At 42.7% G+C, this 17,840-nt stretch overlaps 1 protein-coding gene and 1 long non-coding RNA gene across 3 annotated transcripts in view; one reads left to right on the top strand and one right to left on the bottom strand.

Moving 5' to 3' along the window:
* The window catches only part of LOC132955552 (uncharacterized), a 735,720-nt gene that overhangs the window by 192,752 nt on the left and 525,128 nt on the right, over positions 1-17,840 (top strand). The gene's annotated exons all lie outside the window — the stretch shown is intronic.
* The window catches only part of thrab (thyroid hormone receptor alpha b), a 167,625-nt gene that overhangs the window by 34,660 nt on the left and 115,125 nt on the right, over positions 1-17,840 (bottom strand). The window contains exon 4 of one of the 2 annotated variants that reach the window (XM_061028425.1): positions 13,843-14,263. In XM_061028425.1, the coding sequence (XP_060884408.1) occupies positions 13,843-13,898 (56 nt within the window). In that variant the 5' untranslated portion in view covers positions 13,899-14,263. Of the gene's footprint in view, positions 1-3,762; positions 4,923-13,842; positions 14,264-17,840 lie in introns of those variants that run through there. The other variant, XM_061028426.1, reaches the window with a different exon arrangement.

Genomic DNA, 17,840 nt, shown 5'->3' with positions numbered 1-17,840 from the left:
CCGCAGCTCTCCGCCCACACCGGCCACCTTTCATAGCGGCTCCAGGAGAGGGAGCAGGACTCCATTAGCAGCGCGGAGTGAAACAAGGTCCCACTCTGTGTTAAGATGCAACACACGGGACTGTAGGTCACATTAGCTGAGGGGAAGTGCTATGGTATCATGTTCTCTATTATCAGGAGGAATGATCTCTCCTTTTGCTCGTCTTTACGACGCTCTATCTTTTTTTTTTCTTTTTGGTTTCTGAATCAAAGGTCAGAGGGATGAAGACGCTATATTATGTACAGACTATAAAACCCTCAGAGGCCAACTTGTAGTCTGTGCTGTCGGGTTATTAATTAATAATGAAAAAAATGTGTCCTAACTGTACGATCTATAAAAAGCATAACTGTACAGATGCACATGTATTTTTAAAACACCTTCTTTATCACAAATATAACATCGTCTGACTTTCTGAATCATAGCTCCCTGTTATCCAAACTCTCGTTCCAAACTCAGGTTGTCAAAATAACCAATATTTTTTTGATACCACATGTTTTAAAACGAAACAACAGCAACAAACATCTTTATCATGAGACAGGAGGAGAAAAATTCCATCACAAACTGCAGTAAGAGGGGATCAAAATGAAACTACAAATGAATTGAAGTTATTTGTAGTTTTAGAAAGAGGAGTTCCCCTTCCAATCACAGTAATGACGTGGAAAAATAACCGATCAGAGGTGGGGTTTTTTTTTTTTTTTTAAAGATTTATTTTTGGCTTTTTTTTGCCTTTACTGGAGAGACAGCACAGTGGATAGAAAATCAGGGTGAGAGAGAGAGAGAGAGAGAGAGAGAGAGAGAGAGAGAGAGAGAGAGAGAGAGAGAGAGAGAGAGAGAGAGAGAGAGAGAGCGGGGAAAGACATGCAGGAAGAAGCCACAGGTTGGATCTGAACCTGGGCCGCCCGCTTGGATGACCAAAGCCTCCACACATGGGGCGCATGCACCAACCAATGCACCACCAGCGCCCCATCAGTGGTGGTCTTGATTTAAAATACTGAGTCCACCCAGTCTGAGACCGAGACGAGAACCAATAAAAATGCTTTAGATTCTGAGACTGAGACCTCCAAAAAGTGGTCTTGAAACTCGAGATTTCGAGTGACACAACACCATGGGCGGTTCTAGGCAGGGGCCAACAGGGGCCAGTGCCCCTGTAACACTGAGCTTGGTCCCCCCTGTGGCCACCCCTCCAAAAGGAAGAACCCCCCCTAATAACACATACACAGTATTTGACTCAACAACCGGACTCACAATCTAGTATTAAATACTGTTACTGAAACAAATATAAATCATGGTATTTAATGATGTGCACTATTATTGGGCATAATATATATTTTTGAAAGCAATCATCTTTGTCTATTTTTAATGTTTAATGTTCCCCTCTGACAAAACAACTGGCCCCAGTTCGGCCCCCTCAGTAAAAGTGGTCTAGAACCGCCACTGCACAACACTACTCACTGATGTCTCTAATTGTTTACTGTAGTTTTCACTTTGGGATTTGAAGTCCAGAGCTGACATGCAGGGTCGGACTCACGTCTGTAAAGCTTATTGTTTTGATTCCTGACATTAAAAATAGATACTCAGCAGAGTGTTTCTGTGTGTTTATTGTTTTCATACATCAGAACACCTTTCAGTCTGTTATTAGTTTACATTAAGACACTAGCTGACAAAGTGCTGAACCAGAATCTAGGCTCTCAAGGCATGAAAACAAGTCTGTGTTTATTCTGAAGAGTGTTCTCTCTTCTCATACACAACGTTTCTTATTTTGTGTCGCTGCTCCTAAGTGACAGGAAACATTCCTCCGCTTCTCTTAAAAAGGAATCATGATTTATATTCTACACAAGCAAACGATGAGTGCCCTTTAAAGCTCGATCACATAATTGCCTATTAAGTGAGTTTGAGAGTTTCTGTAATTGAGCCTAAATGGCAAAACTCAAACTGACCTTCAGGGTTTACGTCAGCACCGTCTCATTTCTTGGCTACAGTTTGCCCTTTTCTGAGTACATCAAACGGCTATCAGGGCAACAAATGAGGCTCTTAATAGCCTACTGAGTTGAAGTTTGATTTATGATAATTGTTGTGACTGCAGCATCTAATTGGGAAAACTCATTTATCGTCCAACTATGAGGACACAATGTTCCTGTCATGATGAGGGGAGAACAGGAGGAGTCTAGAGGTTTACCTGGGAAGCGGCCACACCTCCTACATACATACATCCCAAAGGTTGCAGAGTTTGTATGACTCAATGTAAAGTAGGGAGGGGTGGGGGAACTCTTTAAACAAATGATTCAGTGACTCTGCAGGGAAAGTTTGGTGTCTTTACTCTCTGACAGAAAAACAATTAAAGCTGTGACAGAAGCAGAAACACAAGTTGGGGTTTTCACTCGCTGGCCACTCAGAGGTAAGTCTCTCCCTCTCTCTTTTTGCCGTTTGGCCTCCACGTCAATCCGTACAGCTGCTGCAGGCGACAACCATCAAACTGTCAGCGGTGTGACAGCTCACTCTTCCCGTGTGACGGCATGTTAAACACAGTCAAACTGGATGCAAACAGATGTTCACCTCTCTGTAAAACAACTACACCTCCCTGAGATCCTGCATCCCAAAAACAAGTCCTGCATCCATCCATCCTGACACATATGAGCCTTGCTTTTTCCCCCTCGGCCGAATCCTGCAGCCGCCTGTTTTTAAACTCACACTTGGTCTTTAAATGGCACAACACCAGGAGAAGTAGCACAGCACTGACACACGGTAATGAAATGATAATAAAGCTCCAGCTCGAAAAACCCTCCATTAAGATCTCATCAATCCCGAAATAGCAGCAATGAAAATATTAGCGCCCTTGCAGCTAAAAAAAGAGCTTAGCGCGTGCACTCGACGGAGCCTCAGAAGTGCTTTTCACTGCTCTCACAGCTCGGAGAGGAACGAGTGAGAGAGAGAGAGAGAGAGAAACAGTGTCAAGTGGCTCTAAGAAGTATATGACAAAACAAAAACACAATATGTTCACACTGGGCTCGCTGTGAGAGTTTAGATGAACTGCAGGGGGCGGCATCTCAAAACAAGCACTTACATCTTGTAAGTTTTGAAGCAACTGCTCCAAAACAAACAAACAAACAAACAAACAAAAAGGGAAATTGGATTTCCAAAATAAAGGAGCTGTCAGCCTGACAGGATTTCAAATTGTGCCACACGCTTTGTACAATAACAAGTGTGCCTGTTCAGGGATGAAAACATGCTGCCTGATTGAATATTTTTTGATGGAATGTGAGGTTTTTTTCCGCAGGTCGGGGCACGATGCCGTGTGCCGGTGCAGGAACACCACAGAGCGATTTTCAATTTCCAACTCTTAAGCTGTGATGGGATTGCAACACATCTTAAAATATGCAAAGTCCCCTCATGATGTGCCTCTCGGCAACCTGAGCCAACCCGACACAGACACGCACATACTGTACTCGCCCTACAGCACACACACACACACACACACACACACACACAGACACACACAGACACACACACAGACACACACACACACACAGACACACACACAGGCTGTATAGAACTTGACGTTTAAGAGCCACCACTTGATTCCTATCCCATACCCTGAAAGCTGTGTGGAACATGTACACATGTTGCACAACTCAGTGCACACACACACACACAGAGCAGAACAAACACAGAGCAGGAGAAGCAGCAACAAACTGGAGCCAAAGAGATGACAGGAAAGAGACTTACAGTGCGGACCCGATGACGCAGCGGGACTGTAAAATATGCATGGCGGAGGAGAACTTGGGAGTCGAAGCTGCAGATGTAGCTGACAGGCTGCTACACGGCCCTCATGCCTCGACTCTGCCTCAGTGTCTATCTGTGTTTCTCACTCCCGCACACGCTGATGTCTCTGCCAGAGCTGCTATCTTTAGCCCGCTGACCCACTCAGATACATTCTGCCTCTCCCTCCCCTCTGTCCTCGTCCTCCAATCTGTGGGACTTTTTTTTTTTACTCGCTCTGCTGGTAGTACCACCCAGTCTTCCCTGATTGGAGGAGGGCCAGCTTGTCTCCACCTGGGACTCTTGACAGCCGCTCTGGAATGCGTCTAACAGGTAATTGTCGGGCTGTCAGGTATTTGAGCGCTCTCATGAGACGTGACTATTAAAGAAGTCAGAGCGGGGTTTTCATTAAAGCTAAAGGGAGCACGCATGACTGCGGGAGATACACGAGAACATAGCAACGCAGTAATCAACACCAGCCGCAGAGAACTACATGTCCTTACGGATAATTGCCTTTAAGTCGGCGCAATTAAGGGATAAGTCTGTCATCATTGTGTATGTTTTTTTTCTCTGTCAACAAATCCTGTAAAAGGATCTAAACCGGCAATTTGTAAAACTATCTCTAAATACCTCTTCTGTGCTACCTCGTCTGTGGTCCCTAAATAATTCAATCCTGCTGGAGAATTTGAAAACAGTTTTATTTTACAAATAAATAAAAAAAACTCTGGGAGATGTAGTTTTTTTTTTGCAAACATTATCCAAACATCAGAAAGGTTTGTGTATGGGAGTGTTTACGGCAGCATGAAGGCTGATTTGGGATTGGGTCAAAATAAACTGCAGTATTCATGTTTGTGGTAATAAAGAGAGACGTCATGCGGTGCAACAGAGAGGCTCAGTGATGTGCTTTTAATAGTTTGGACTACAATACAGCTCTGGTACACAGGATATATAACGATATACACCAGGCTTTGAAACAGATAAGACGTTTTTAGAAGTATCTATTTTTGTTTTTTGTGGGGGGATTAGTTGTCAATAAGAGTTCTTGGATGTTTCTGACCACGACCTGTCAAATACAAGTTGACTGAAATTTAAAAGTGATACAAAATGAAACAGAGAACTTCAGTCTAGTGTTGTGTAACCGTGCACATAGTTTTGGTTTGGAGATGTTACATGTTACATATCATGTTAGTATTTGGCAACACAGTACGTCTCAGATACGAGTGTGATAGAAACTGGTCCTATTTGAATATTTAACAGCTGTAGCTCTGTATGGATGTGATATGTCTGCTATCATTACACGGCCACAGAAACAAGCTCCAAACAGGCTAAGCTAACGTTAGCATAAGGCTCCTGACGAGCAAGAAATCCGGACATTTAAAGGCTTTATATGAGATTTTTTGATCCAGCAGATGTCACCCTTGAGCACCAGCATGAAACCAAAACAACTAGTGCTGCATTGTTGTGTTAGCATGCTAATGCTAGCGATCTTTATTATGCTCGTATCTTCACACTGCATGTAAATTTACCTGAAATGAGCGTGATCTAGAAACACAGTTAAGCAGTGAGTACAGTATGTTATTCTTCTTTTCTCTAGTCCCTCAATTAAACAACTTTTATACGTGAGGGGAGGAGTCAGCCGGCCGTCCCGGCGATGTAAACAAACTGAAGATAGGACTCTGAAAACTCTGAAAACATCACAGACAGTGGGACTCGGGTGTTACACCCATTGTAGACAGTCATGACTCACAGAGTTATTTTCAGAGGATATACTTGATTTATATTATATTTAAGTGTGAAAAATCGCAACAGGAACTACATTATTTGGTTCCCTAAAAAAACCTTGTCATTTTAAATAGAGAAAGAAATACAGCCTTTAAATACGTCACGATGAAAAACTGATTCCTGATATTTAGCGACTATTGACAAACGCTGGCCTCTATGCTAACTAGCTAGCTCTGTTGTTAGCTCCCATCACCTCATATTTTTCCCTAAAGCAGTACTTGATTGTGACTGACTTTATATAGGTTTTTTTTTCTGTTTTGGAGAAGAACCAACAAGTCCATTTTACTCTTCTTCTGTGGCACACTGAAAATAACTTGCACCATTATTTTAAACTTAGATATGATACTTGCAAAAACTAAAAAAGGTGGACACCTATTTTGATTCAATAGCAACAAAAATACAAGTCACAGCTCCCCAATGTTAGGCTATTTCTCGTTTTTAGTTACCAAACAATGGAGTCTAAATTACACAAAAACATTTGCAACGTTTCCGCACCATATTTTTGGTTAAAAGAAGGACTTAAGATCTGAAAGATTTTTACAGCTTCGGTTATTTTTGATACCATCAATCTTTAAAATAACAGAGATTTTACTGTTTTAAAACATGATCCTTAAAAATGCATCAGAAGTATCAAAGTTAAACATTTTTTTTACTAACGTTGGCTGATAAAAAAATGCTTTGGATCGGTGCATTGACTTGCAATCTCAGCTTGACCTGAAACTGCATTTTAGGCTGTATTGAAAGCATTCCTATTTTATTTTACTCCTGACATTTTTTAAAACCTGAGTGAAAAAGTAAATAAATTAAAATCTACCTGTCTGCCTGGATAACAACAGGTAAGTAAGAGAACATGTTTATTGTTATTGAGTCAGGGATGGAAGCTTTGAAGCTCCAGCTCCTCAAACAGACTGAACAACACAAAGACACTGAGAATAGTACGGAGAATTATATCCATAACAGCGTCTGAATGGGCCCCCCTGTCCTATGTTTAGAGGGCCACAGTAGCCTATTGTTGAGCATGCATGCTACAGGCACTACAGCTGGGTCCGTCCCGTCCTATACATCCAGCGCTAATGGACACTTTGTTCCCTTATGTGTCCCGCCACTGTCTAAATTACAGGCTGAGCTAGAAGGGGATATAGCATGCCACTGAGTGAAAGCAAGACAACTCCCTCTGTCTAAATACACAAGTGTACAGCAACCCACACACACAGCCAATAATAAACACGGAGCTCCATCCTCAAATATATACAGCCCAATACATCCTGTACTATGGTATACCAAAAGAGAGACTTTACAGAGTCTGTGGCCACGTTTAGCCTGCGTTTAGCTCCCTTTATTTCACAAGCAGAGTGGGAATTTTGAGCGCTCTCATGAGATGATAATCAAACCACATGCATGCTGTTGGCTGAATATTTCATTAGAACAAAAATCTCCATAACTGGACAAACATTGAATCATTTACAAATCGCTCTAAAGATGCAGAAAAACGAGAAGCGGATACATCTTCATCTTGGAGGACTTTGATTTATGTATTAAATCTATGAATAAAATGTATTTTTGGCGGCAATGGAAACGACAGCAATCGTTCATTACAAACAAATATATTACATTTTTGACGTTTCAATATAATTTTGATGTTATCTAAATGATACACAATCCAACTGGGACGCCTCGCCTTTTAAATCCACACTGCCAGCTCAGCCATGTAGAGTGTGTTCATCAAATATCTGCAGCAGGGGGATCTACATCTATCGCAGCTGATTTGCATAATTTCTAGATGTTTGCACATGTTGTAATCCTATTGTACACATCAGCAGTTCAACCAGAACTTGATAAACAGATCATGCTGCACTGATGACATAATGTCCCTGTTGTCTTGTTACAGAACAGGTTTACCCATAGCTGCTTTACCTGTTTGAATGAAGTAAAAAATACACACATTTTTTTTTCACACTTAAATATAATAGAAATCAAGTATCTCCTCTGAAAATAACTGTGAGTCATGACTGTCTACAATGGGTGTAACACCCGAGTCCCACTGTCTGTGATGTTTTCAGAGTTTTCAGAGTCCTATCTTCAGTTTGTTTACATCGTCGGGACGGCCGGCTGACTCCTCCCCTCGTGTATAAAAGTTGTTTAATTGAGGGACTAGAGAAAAGAAGAATAACTTACTGTACTCACTGCTTAACTGTGTTTCTAGATCACGCTCATTTCAGGTAAATTTACATGCAGTGTGAAGATACGAGCATAATAAAGATCGCTAGCATTAGCATGCTAACCCACAATGCACCGCAAGTTGTTTTGGTTTCATGCTGGAGCTCAAGGGCGACATCTGCTGGATGAAAAAATCACATATAAAGCCTTTAAAGTATCACTTGATAATATTAGGATGCTCACTGTCTCCTTCTTCATCAGGCTAACATCCAGGGTGCGTCCCCCTACCACCAGAATCCTGAACTCTAATTGGCTCTTTTCCTTGTCAGATGCAGGACGAATGTTTGCATCAGCTGATTGGGCAACAAGCCTCCTCTGCATTCCACTGTGTCACATTGCCTTCTGTTTGAACTTTAAATTGTGACAGACATCTTCCTAAAAAAATGATATATTATTATAACATCTGTTTGATACATTTTAATGTAAAGAAAATATGAACTGTGGAGGAGGAGATGGTATATAAATGATATTCATTCATGTGTGTGTGTGTGTGTGTGTGTGCTCTTCCCATTTCGGGCCACCCCCTGCAGAAGTCATGCATGGGCCCGTTTCACAAACCCCCCCCCGGGTCTCAAGCACAACAATTTATTTTAACATGAAAACTGTTTTCTATATCCACTGTCACAGCTGGTAAAAGTGCAGTAAAGGTTTGCAGAGGAACGCTCTCTTGGAACAATAACTGTCGGAGGAAATTGACAGCGTTTCACTTACACTTGTTAGCAGAGATGTGCACTGACACACACACACACACACACACACACACACACACACACACACACACACACACACACACACACACACACACACACACACACAGTACATACTGTTTTGTAATGTATGGACACACCCATTTACTTCATGAAGAACATACTGTGAATTAAGCAAACAAAACACTTCAATCAGCTGACATTTAAATACCTGTATACCTATAGAAACTCTGACTCTACAGAGCTGAAGTTACAGAGCCTGATGTCGAGTTCAAATCCCGAGGGACAAAGAATGAGTGACATTACAAGTTGTAGCAATTAAGAGTGAGCCCAACCCGGGCATGACAGGACGTCCTCGATCCCAGGGGAGGGAGGAGCGCCAGTGTGATACTTCATTGTACTGTACTCTATAGAGGATCAACACAGACGCACTCAGGGGCCGAGGCAGACATTAAAGGCAGAGAAGAAGAAAAAAAAAAAAACATGGACGCCTGACTGTAATGTCACAGGAGGTCGAGAGAACAATCTGCTCATACATCTTACATACGTGTGGGGATCGGAAACAGGATCAAATTGTCTCCAAGTGTGTCAAGATGCAAATGTTTTCTAATTATAGCTGACGGCTCTGTCCTGTGTTCTCTCTACACGTGTGAATGTGTGTGTGTGTGTGTGTTTGAAGTTTCTCCCTCTGGTTGCACAGAGGTAAGCGTGTTCTCTGACACTTTGAACGCAGCAGTTTATTATCACCCATCTCATGCTATTTACACCTCGATGAAACGGCTCATAGTTGGGAATGAGAAAGTCTGACGAGCCCTGACACCCCCGAGTTTAACAAGACCAGAGACGAAGGAAAGGAAAAGAAACATTTTGTACAGATACTTCATCTGTTCATCTTTGCAACAACTCATTAAATCCCTTTTTTTAAACCATGGTCTGGGGGAATACTCGATTCTGATTGGCTGCAGGGTGTTCATCAATTCCAGACGATGGATAGTTCAGAACTATCACCGTATCAGCCCATATCTAAATATTTAACCATCTGAAGATGAAATCTTCTGAACAGCACAGGATGGTGACTGTAAAAGACAAAACATAATAAATACACTGCCAACCTGAGCTTAGAGATATTCTATCACATAAGAAGTCATCTCACATGCTATTACCGAGTCTACTAAATAGAGAAAATAGCTTTTGAGATCGATTTTTTAAAATCACCAGGCTGTTGACATTTTAATTCTTCTGTAAAAATGTGTAATTAAAAATGGGAGCAAATGGGGATTCCTTGGTTCTTGCAGACAGCCTCCAGTGGACACTTGAGGAACTGCAGTTTCTTTCACTTTCGCATTTGCTTTATTTTTCAAAACTGGAGGATGCTATTTGACGTCTAGGTGTCACAGTTCAATTAGTTGAGCGGAGCTACATCTAATGAGAAGTGTTGCCATAGATCCTTTCCAATTATTAAAATGGTGACAAACTTTTTTTATCACAAAAGAGCCTTCAGGTTTTTAAACCTTGAGTTATTTATGGCTTGTGAAAACTTGATATTTGGGTGTAAAAAATTTATAAAAAATATGTTTTTTTTTATACCCTTATTTTTTTTAAGGATTTAAAAAAGATTTATTTTGGGGCTTTTTGTGCCTTTAATGGAGAGATAGGACAGTGGATAGAGTCGGAAACCAGGGAGAGAGAGTGGGGAACGACATGCGGGAAAGAGGCCACAGGCAGGATGCGAACCCGTGCCGACCGCTTGAGACGACAGCCTCAATACATGGGGCGCGCGCCCTAACCATTGCGCCACCAGCGCGCCCCTCCCTTATTTTTTATTCATTGGCAAGTCACCATGGTATGAGCAGGATATTACAAAACGAAGTGCTAGACCCTGATCGATTAATCGGCCAGCCGATAATATCAGGCGATATTAGTATGTCCAGTGACTATCGTTGTCAGCTTCTTTATCGCAGATATTACTAGATTTATTCACTGCAGTCAAACAGCATTTCATTTGAGTATTGCTAAATTACACTAACGTTTGTCTTTCTGGCTGTCACCAGCAGAGGGCGCTTTATGGATTACAACAAGCATTATCACTCTCCATAGTGTCAAACTGTGATGAACGTACATGATCAGTTACTGTCCAGTTGAGAGAACATCTTGTCTTCATTAAAAAAAAATTCAACAAGTGTTTGTTAACGGCATTAAAGGAATCAACACAATAAATGTGTGTATCTATTTCTACAGATTGAACATACATCTAAGTAAGATATCGGCATTCAATTTTTTTCCCATCCCAAATATCTATATCGCCGCCAACAATTGCATATCGGTCGGGTCCTACAAAGTGCTCATAATTAGGAATAAATGGACAGATTAGAGGCCAGAACCCCTCACAGAATCACTTATCGTGTTAGTTTATCTTCATTGCTTATTGCTTTATTCAGCAATAAGTCCGGCACCCCAGAAAGACTTAACCCACTATTTACTGACTCCTCTGATCTGGTCTCTCAATAAACTTTGCCTGGAGGCTCTCCGATAAAGTGCAGTGGATAAAAAACAGGCCTCTCGAGGCGCATCAACAACAAAGATTCCTGGATACACAGAGAAGCACCACACACATCCCTGTGGCACAAGCCTTCGCCATGGTTACTGCAACACAGTGCAAGCGGCCTTACATCAGCTGCAATCGCACGTTCAGAGACGTGATGCAAGCTGCAAGATACAGGATCTGTGTTTGAACTAAATCAGCGTGACACACAAGAAGTCGTGCATTTTAATGAGCTATACAGCAGATGTATGAGTGCATTATAAAACTAATCAAAGAAAGCCGTCTGGTTTTAGCTTTTAAGTACCACCATGGAGAGAGCGATCCACAGTTTTTAAATAACACCAAGACTGTGTTCTTTTCTTCCCTCACATTTCCGTACAAAAGGGAGCTGACATGTGTTGAGTGCATGTCAGGTACAGGTGTTGTTTTCTCCGTCTGTATGCTGGTGGTTACCATAGCATCACTTCAAAGAGCCGGCCCTGTTCAAAACAACAGGCTGACAACATAGACAAAGGGAGGGGAGGAGATTTCATAAAAGCCACTGTCACGCCGAACACACCACTGATATCTTCTCGGGTCTGAAGCCCCGGGAGCTTAACTCTTTGTGCCTTTTTAATTATCTGCGAGGTGCAAAGCGCTGCACTCGGTACAGGTGTTGCAACACGAGCAGAGATGCACACGAGGGATTCCTACAGCACCAACATGTCAACCGAAACGGAAAGGTCCGGTGCGAGGGGCTCCTCCGTACACGACCGCACCAACTGTCTCCCGTCCCCCGGCGGCGGAGCTGTTAATCTCCTGACAGGTGTCCATGTTAGCCGAGGAATCCATCCGGGCTCCGGCGGATTGACTTTCTCAACACGAGCTTGTAATACGGTACATGGAGACGCAGCGCAGGGGAATCTGATGCGGCATCCTGTGCAGCCGGGCTAATCCCTCCACATGGTCATAATAACAAACTCTGATTGTTGCTATTACATTAATTTAGGCTTAATAGAGACGGAACAGATTTTAGGCCGATAAAGTTCAGGAGTCAGATTCAAACATGACAGCTCCCTGTATCATCTTACCTCATATAGGGCTTTCACACTTACAGAAAACTCCTAAATAACTCCTGATATTTCCCAGTGGAGCTGTATGTGTGAACGCAAACCGAAAATAATTCTACACTCAGACTTCACCCAGAGTTTCTCCTGCCAGCCTGAGTATTTTTTCTGCAACAAGTCCGAGTGAGCTGATGTGAGAACACAGTATACACAATAGGAGGGGGGGAGTGATGTTTATATACTGTGACTGGAGTCAGTGCATTGACTGTCTGCACAAGACCACGTATCATAGATATGAAGATAAATATTCTCTTTATAGCGCACCAGGAACAGTATATCACTGTTTGCTTTAAATGCACCATTATGACCTCATGACGGAGAAAAGGATGTTATAAAAGCCGTGCTGCCAGCCAGGTCTGCGTCGCTATGTGTCTCATTTTCAATCCCGTCAGGTCACCTGCAGCGTGTGATGCAGTGTGTGATGGTTGCGGCTGCACTCATGGTAAAGACCGGGCGTGTTCTGGTATGTTGGTCACACCGGTGTTTAAGACGCAGCGCACTTTTTAGATGAAAAAAAAAAAAGGTATTCAAAGTGCATCTCATACACCAGAATTTACTGCAAGTGATCCTGGAGAAAGGTTAACTTCTAAGGTTTGTCTAAATGTCTGATACTTCGTTAACCATGTTCTTTAAAACGACACCGTCTCAGTTAATTTAATGATCGATAGCATCGGAAAGTATTGAAGCTACAGCTCTTCATTCTCATGTTTAAGCCAGAGAGTGAAAGAGAAAGAGAGCACCGTCCACACTGCGGACATCGGCAACGTCTCCGTATTTAGTGCAAAAAAAGTTTTCCTTAAGATGTAACCGAGCTTGAGGCAGAATGTTTCCTGAAGTGTTTACTTCCTCAACAACACACTCGCATGATGGATAAAGGTTAAACAAACTGAGAGCATGATCTGGATAAACAGAAGCTGCTGTGATGTTCCTGAACCTTTCACCTGTAGACACACACCTGACACACAAACCTTCAAACATGCTTAAAGCGACAGTTTTCCCAGTCAAAGATGACTGATTTAATAATTCATCTTTTTAATTCAGCTTTACTATTATCCTACAATTTGTGCATTAGTCGACCTCAGAGCCGATAACTTCCTTTATTCAGAGGTTTCTTCCACACAGGGCCCCTCCGTCTAGAAGCAGCAGTGCGAGAGGCTCCAGTCCACCAATATTATGTTTTCATTAATGAGAAGAGGGCTTTAAACAGTGCTGTGTTTGTTTGTGTTCGGACTGCCTCTGCTTCTCAAGATTTGCAGGAGCCGAGGGGTGGAGTGTCGGGTCAGATGTAGCCGATGGGCCTAGCTTTCTGAAAACAATTCAGACCAGAGGAAAAGAGTGGCGGGAAGGGGTGGAAAAAAACCGAGGCTGCTACCTTGTTTAGCTTGTCTGGAAAACATGGTCTTGAGACGTCAAAACACTCAGGGCCATGAGAAAGATTTAGACGATAAAATGAGGGACTGAGAAACAAAGATTCCCTTTAGGATGTCCTCAGAAAACCTGCTCCATACATAACAGCATTACACGATAACAGACGGCAATGCCTGCTTCATTCCAGGGGTTTGTTAACGCAGGACAGTACAGCAGGGAGGGGATTGAAAAGGCAGAAAGTCCTTAAGGCAAAAGGTCCGGTGTCATTTACATTTCTAACAATTTCTAAGCCGGGTCACTCAGAATAAAAAAAGCTCCGACTCACTGTTTCTCTTCTCCCTCCGATTGGTTAGGGTCCTGCTCCTTGGGAACGTGTTCCATTCACCTTAATTCCATCCAGCAGCCAATCATGAGAGACTGAGGCAAGCCCCACCCTCGGATGCACACTTGTCATTCGCCGGGCGGGAGGGGTCAGTCAGTGGAACATGACGGGGTCCTGTCCCTGGGGTTGTTTTTTTTTGTTGTTGTTTTTTTTTTAGGGAGGAGGGGGAGGCAGGGAGGGGAGGGGGGGGTCCTCAGATGGAGCGGAGCAGCTTTTGAGGTTAGTGCGGCGTCACTTGAGTGTCAAATGGCAGAATCTGGATGAAGCTGGAGGTCCAGTTGAGGTAAATGTGCGGGGCCCTGGGAGCCGGAGCTGCAGGTGGATGTGAGGTCTCAGGGATGCAGAGGGCGTAGTGAGATGCAATCTGGAAGAAAGAGGAAAATAAACTGTTAGATTACTCTCTGTCTCTCTAAAAGTGTCGGACAGTTTATTTAATCCAAAGCCTCACAAACTGATGGAGTCCATCTTTACAAGTTCCTGAATTTCAGAGACGTCTGTTTTAAAATTGGATACCGATGTTGGGACCACAGAAACTGAGAAAAACATTTACCTTCAATATTGTGTCATTGTTTGAACAATCTGCACAGTCATCAAAAAAAACAATGTCTAAAAAGTCAGAGAGCGCTGCTTCTTACTTTCATCCAGCACACAACAAACACACAAGGGACCGAGAGGCTGAAATATTCCTGAGATTGAGATCCTTCCCTCCAGTAGAGATTGTGAACGGCCCAACTCGGACATTTTTAGAACCAAACCTCACAGAAGACTGTTATCGTTGCTTATTTATTTCATTTCAGTCCATTAGCGCTACACTCCATCTAGACCCCACTTCACATCGCGGACATTATATATCTACTTAAGCAACATAACAGGCAGGGACACGGAGGACTGGAACAGTGCGAGAGAGAGAAAGAGAGAGAGAGAGAGAGAGAGAAAAACATTGCGCACTCTGGTTTCCTCCGGGTCTCACATCAAGTTCAGAGTAATCAGAACGGTGTCACAGAGGTCAGGCGAGAAACTCCGTCACCTTCGACTGTTGCTGCTGCTGCAGCGAGAATGTTCTTAGAAAATTGTTTACCAAAAGTCACCTCTTGCGCGGGGGTTAAGTAGCTTTAAGAAGAGTAGCAACAAAGTGTGTGTGTGTGTGTGTGTGTGTGTGTGTGTGTGTGTGTGTGCATGCAGACTCAGAGGGTCCTGATCCATTAGCCCCTGCCTGCCTCCTCAGTTGTCCAAGGAGGGCTTTATTCTTTCCTCCGCTAATCCCAGGCTCAATGCTTCTTTAATCCGGAACAGTGGGATACGGGGGCATGAGAATGTCCTCATAGACACGACTGATATTATTGTTGCTCTTACTGCTAATAGAGAGAGATTATCCTTTACATTCAAAACAACCTTTCTCTGCAAGCAATGGAGGATTTCATCACCTACACTCGTTATTCTGGAGTCACGTTACAGCAGAGGATTAACATCCCCGAACCTTCCCTGTGTTGCTGATGGCATCCGAGTAGAGAATGTGAATTTAAATATCTTTAAAAAGCATGTTGTGAAGATTTAAAAATAGTTGTTAAGTCTTCAGAGGGACACTGAAACATTCACTCAATTATGGAAATGATGGTTAAACAGAGATTTGATTGACACTGGATTTTGATCATTTGTTCTTTTTCAAGAAAACCTAAAAGGATTTAATCCGAGGATTTGCAGGTTTTCTTTGTTTTATACATAAGCTGTGTATAAAAATGGACAACGTGTCTCCATGTCCTTCAGTGAAGTACAAAACTGATGCCTGACATACTGCGATAGTGTTTCATTTGAAGCTAAAACATGCGCAGGAAAGGATCTGAAAGAGACCCGGCAAAGATCCCTGAGGTGGGAACAGTTTGAAGCAGACACTCACAGTCATGGAGAGCATTTATGAATTCATGAATGAATGTGAATAAGAGTAAAAATGTGCCCACTTTAAGTACACTCTGGTGTTGTAAGGTTTATGAAGTGCAACCTTGGAGCATAAAAGCTTTAACCAGGCATATAAAGAGCAGAAGGTTTAAATGAATGACTAGACTGAGATAAGATGAGGCTGATTCGGTATGAGAGGACGACACTACAAGATAATCTGGCCGATTTTGTGCCCGATTCCCCCCCTCCTGACCAAAGTCAGCCAAGACCCGATTATCTTTACAGATTCTCCTGTGGTGTGAGGTGCAGTACCCTCAACGATTTGCTCGGAAGACGATCGGGGCAATCATTGGGAAATTCAGAAATTGTGTTGTCACGTGGAACGGAACAACAGCCAATCAGGAAGCAAGCTGACTTAAGCAGGAAGCTAAAAAAAAAACACAGCCATGGCGACGGCAGCAAACGTGAAGCATAAAGTTAAATGGAAGTCATAAATGGAGGACAAATGGAGGTTGATTTGTGGCAACAACACGAGTGTTTCTACAACGAGTCCACAAACCACCATCATCAATTCTACCTCCTCGTAGCCCGCCGTGCTTGTTTACCCGTGCCAGAATAGGAGTTTTAAAAGTTCAGAATCTGGTTGTTGATGAATGAATCTGTTAGTGAGTGGTGTGCTGAGTTAATCATCTCGTTGCACACCGCACACTAAAAGAACAAAATCTGTCGTTATTCGTCGTCATGTGGGCTCTCTCACATTTTCTAAATCATTTAAAACATCTATTTCTGCAACTTCCCTCTTACACCCGGTAATCATGATTCGACTGAACAGAACCCTGACCACAAACTTTATCTAGCTCGAATAACCCTTTCTCTCAAGTGTGCACTTTAACTCGCTCCCACATTCAGTACTCTCCAAATAGGTGAACTACTCTGACGCTACGTTCTTTCTGATGATAAAAAATCCGACCTGTCCGAGCAGGAACAACTCTAGTGTTCTGTAAAAAGAGGGCTGCAGTGATGATATAAAGCCCAACACTAATGGAGTGTGCTTTATCAAAGGCCCGCTCTCTATCACATCCACTGTTTCTACAAGTGGCACTATCCTCACTGCTGCTGTTTGTGTCTGTAGCACAAACAAGCTAGTTGTTTACCACACAGGGCACAGAGGACGGAGGAGAAGAACGAGGCTCATTGTGTGTATAGCTGCTGAAATTAATTCTAAGTATCAGCAAACGAATGAACGAACAGCCAACCTCATTTGAAGAAACATGTAACTATTAGAGGAAAACATCTTTTTAGCCCCTGAGGGTTTAAATGTCCCTCTTTATTTCTGTCCCTGCAGCAGGAATAGCCCGGGCTCAGTGGTCACGAACGGCTGCAGGTAGACCTACACTTTTAATTAAAGTCACACTGGGCATTGGACGGGACGGCTGGCTCCTCCCCTTGTGTTTAAAGCTGTTTTAGTCGAGGACTAGAGAGAAGAAGAACATACTCACTGATTATTTGGATGTCACATAAGCGTTTTTTTGATCCATTTTTTGGCCATTCTGTGTCAGTTTACATACAATGTGAAGCTACGAGCTAACTAAAGAGCGCTAACATTAGCATGCTAACACAACAATGCAGGACACAGGTGATTACAGCTCGAGCAAAGGACAAGTTTGTATGTCTCTTGTCCTTAATTATGGTTTGATACCTCCTATGTGTGACCAGGAGTGGAGAGAGGTTTGAGATGTGTCGCTGGAGGATTCAATAGGACGGAGGTGTGGCCAAACAGCAGTTTTTTTGGTTTCATGCTGGTGCTCAAGGGCGACGTCTACTGGATCAAAAAGTCACTAAAATGGCAAATAACCAGACTTTCAAAAAAACGTAAGAAAACGTAAGAAACTCGTTTAACAAACGCTCCAGCATCAAGATTTGTCCAGATATAGAACAAAAGAAGTCAAAGAAACATTTGTATGAAATCTCTTCGCCGCCATGAAGTAACCGAATCAACTCCTGTGTCCTTGTATGTACTCATTCACCCTCCATCCCTCCCAGGAAAG

The sequence above is a fragment of the Labrus mixtus genome, chromosome 21 (genome assembly GCF_963584025.1).
Source record: "Labrus mixtus chromosome 21, fLabMix1.1, whole genome shotgun sequence".
Classification (NCBI taxonomy): Eukaryota; Metazoa; Chordata; class Actinopteri; order Labriformes; family Labridae; genus Labrus; species Labrus mixtus.
The sequence above is the reverse complement of the archived record's forward strand: the minus strand, read 5'-3'. Positions and strand labels throughout refer to the sequence as shown.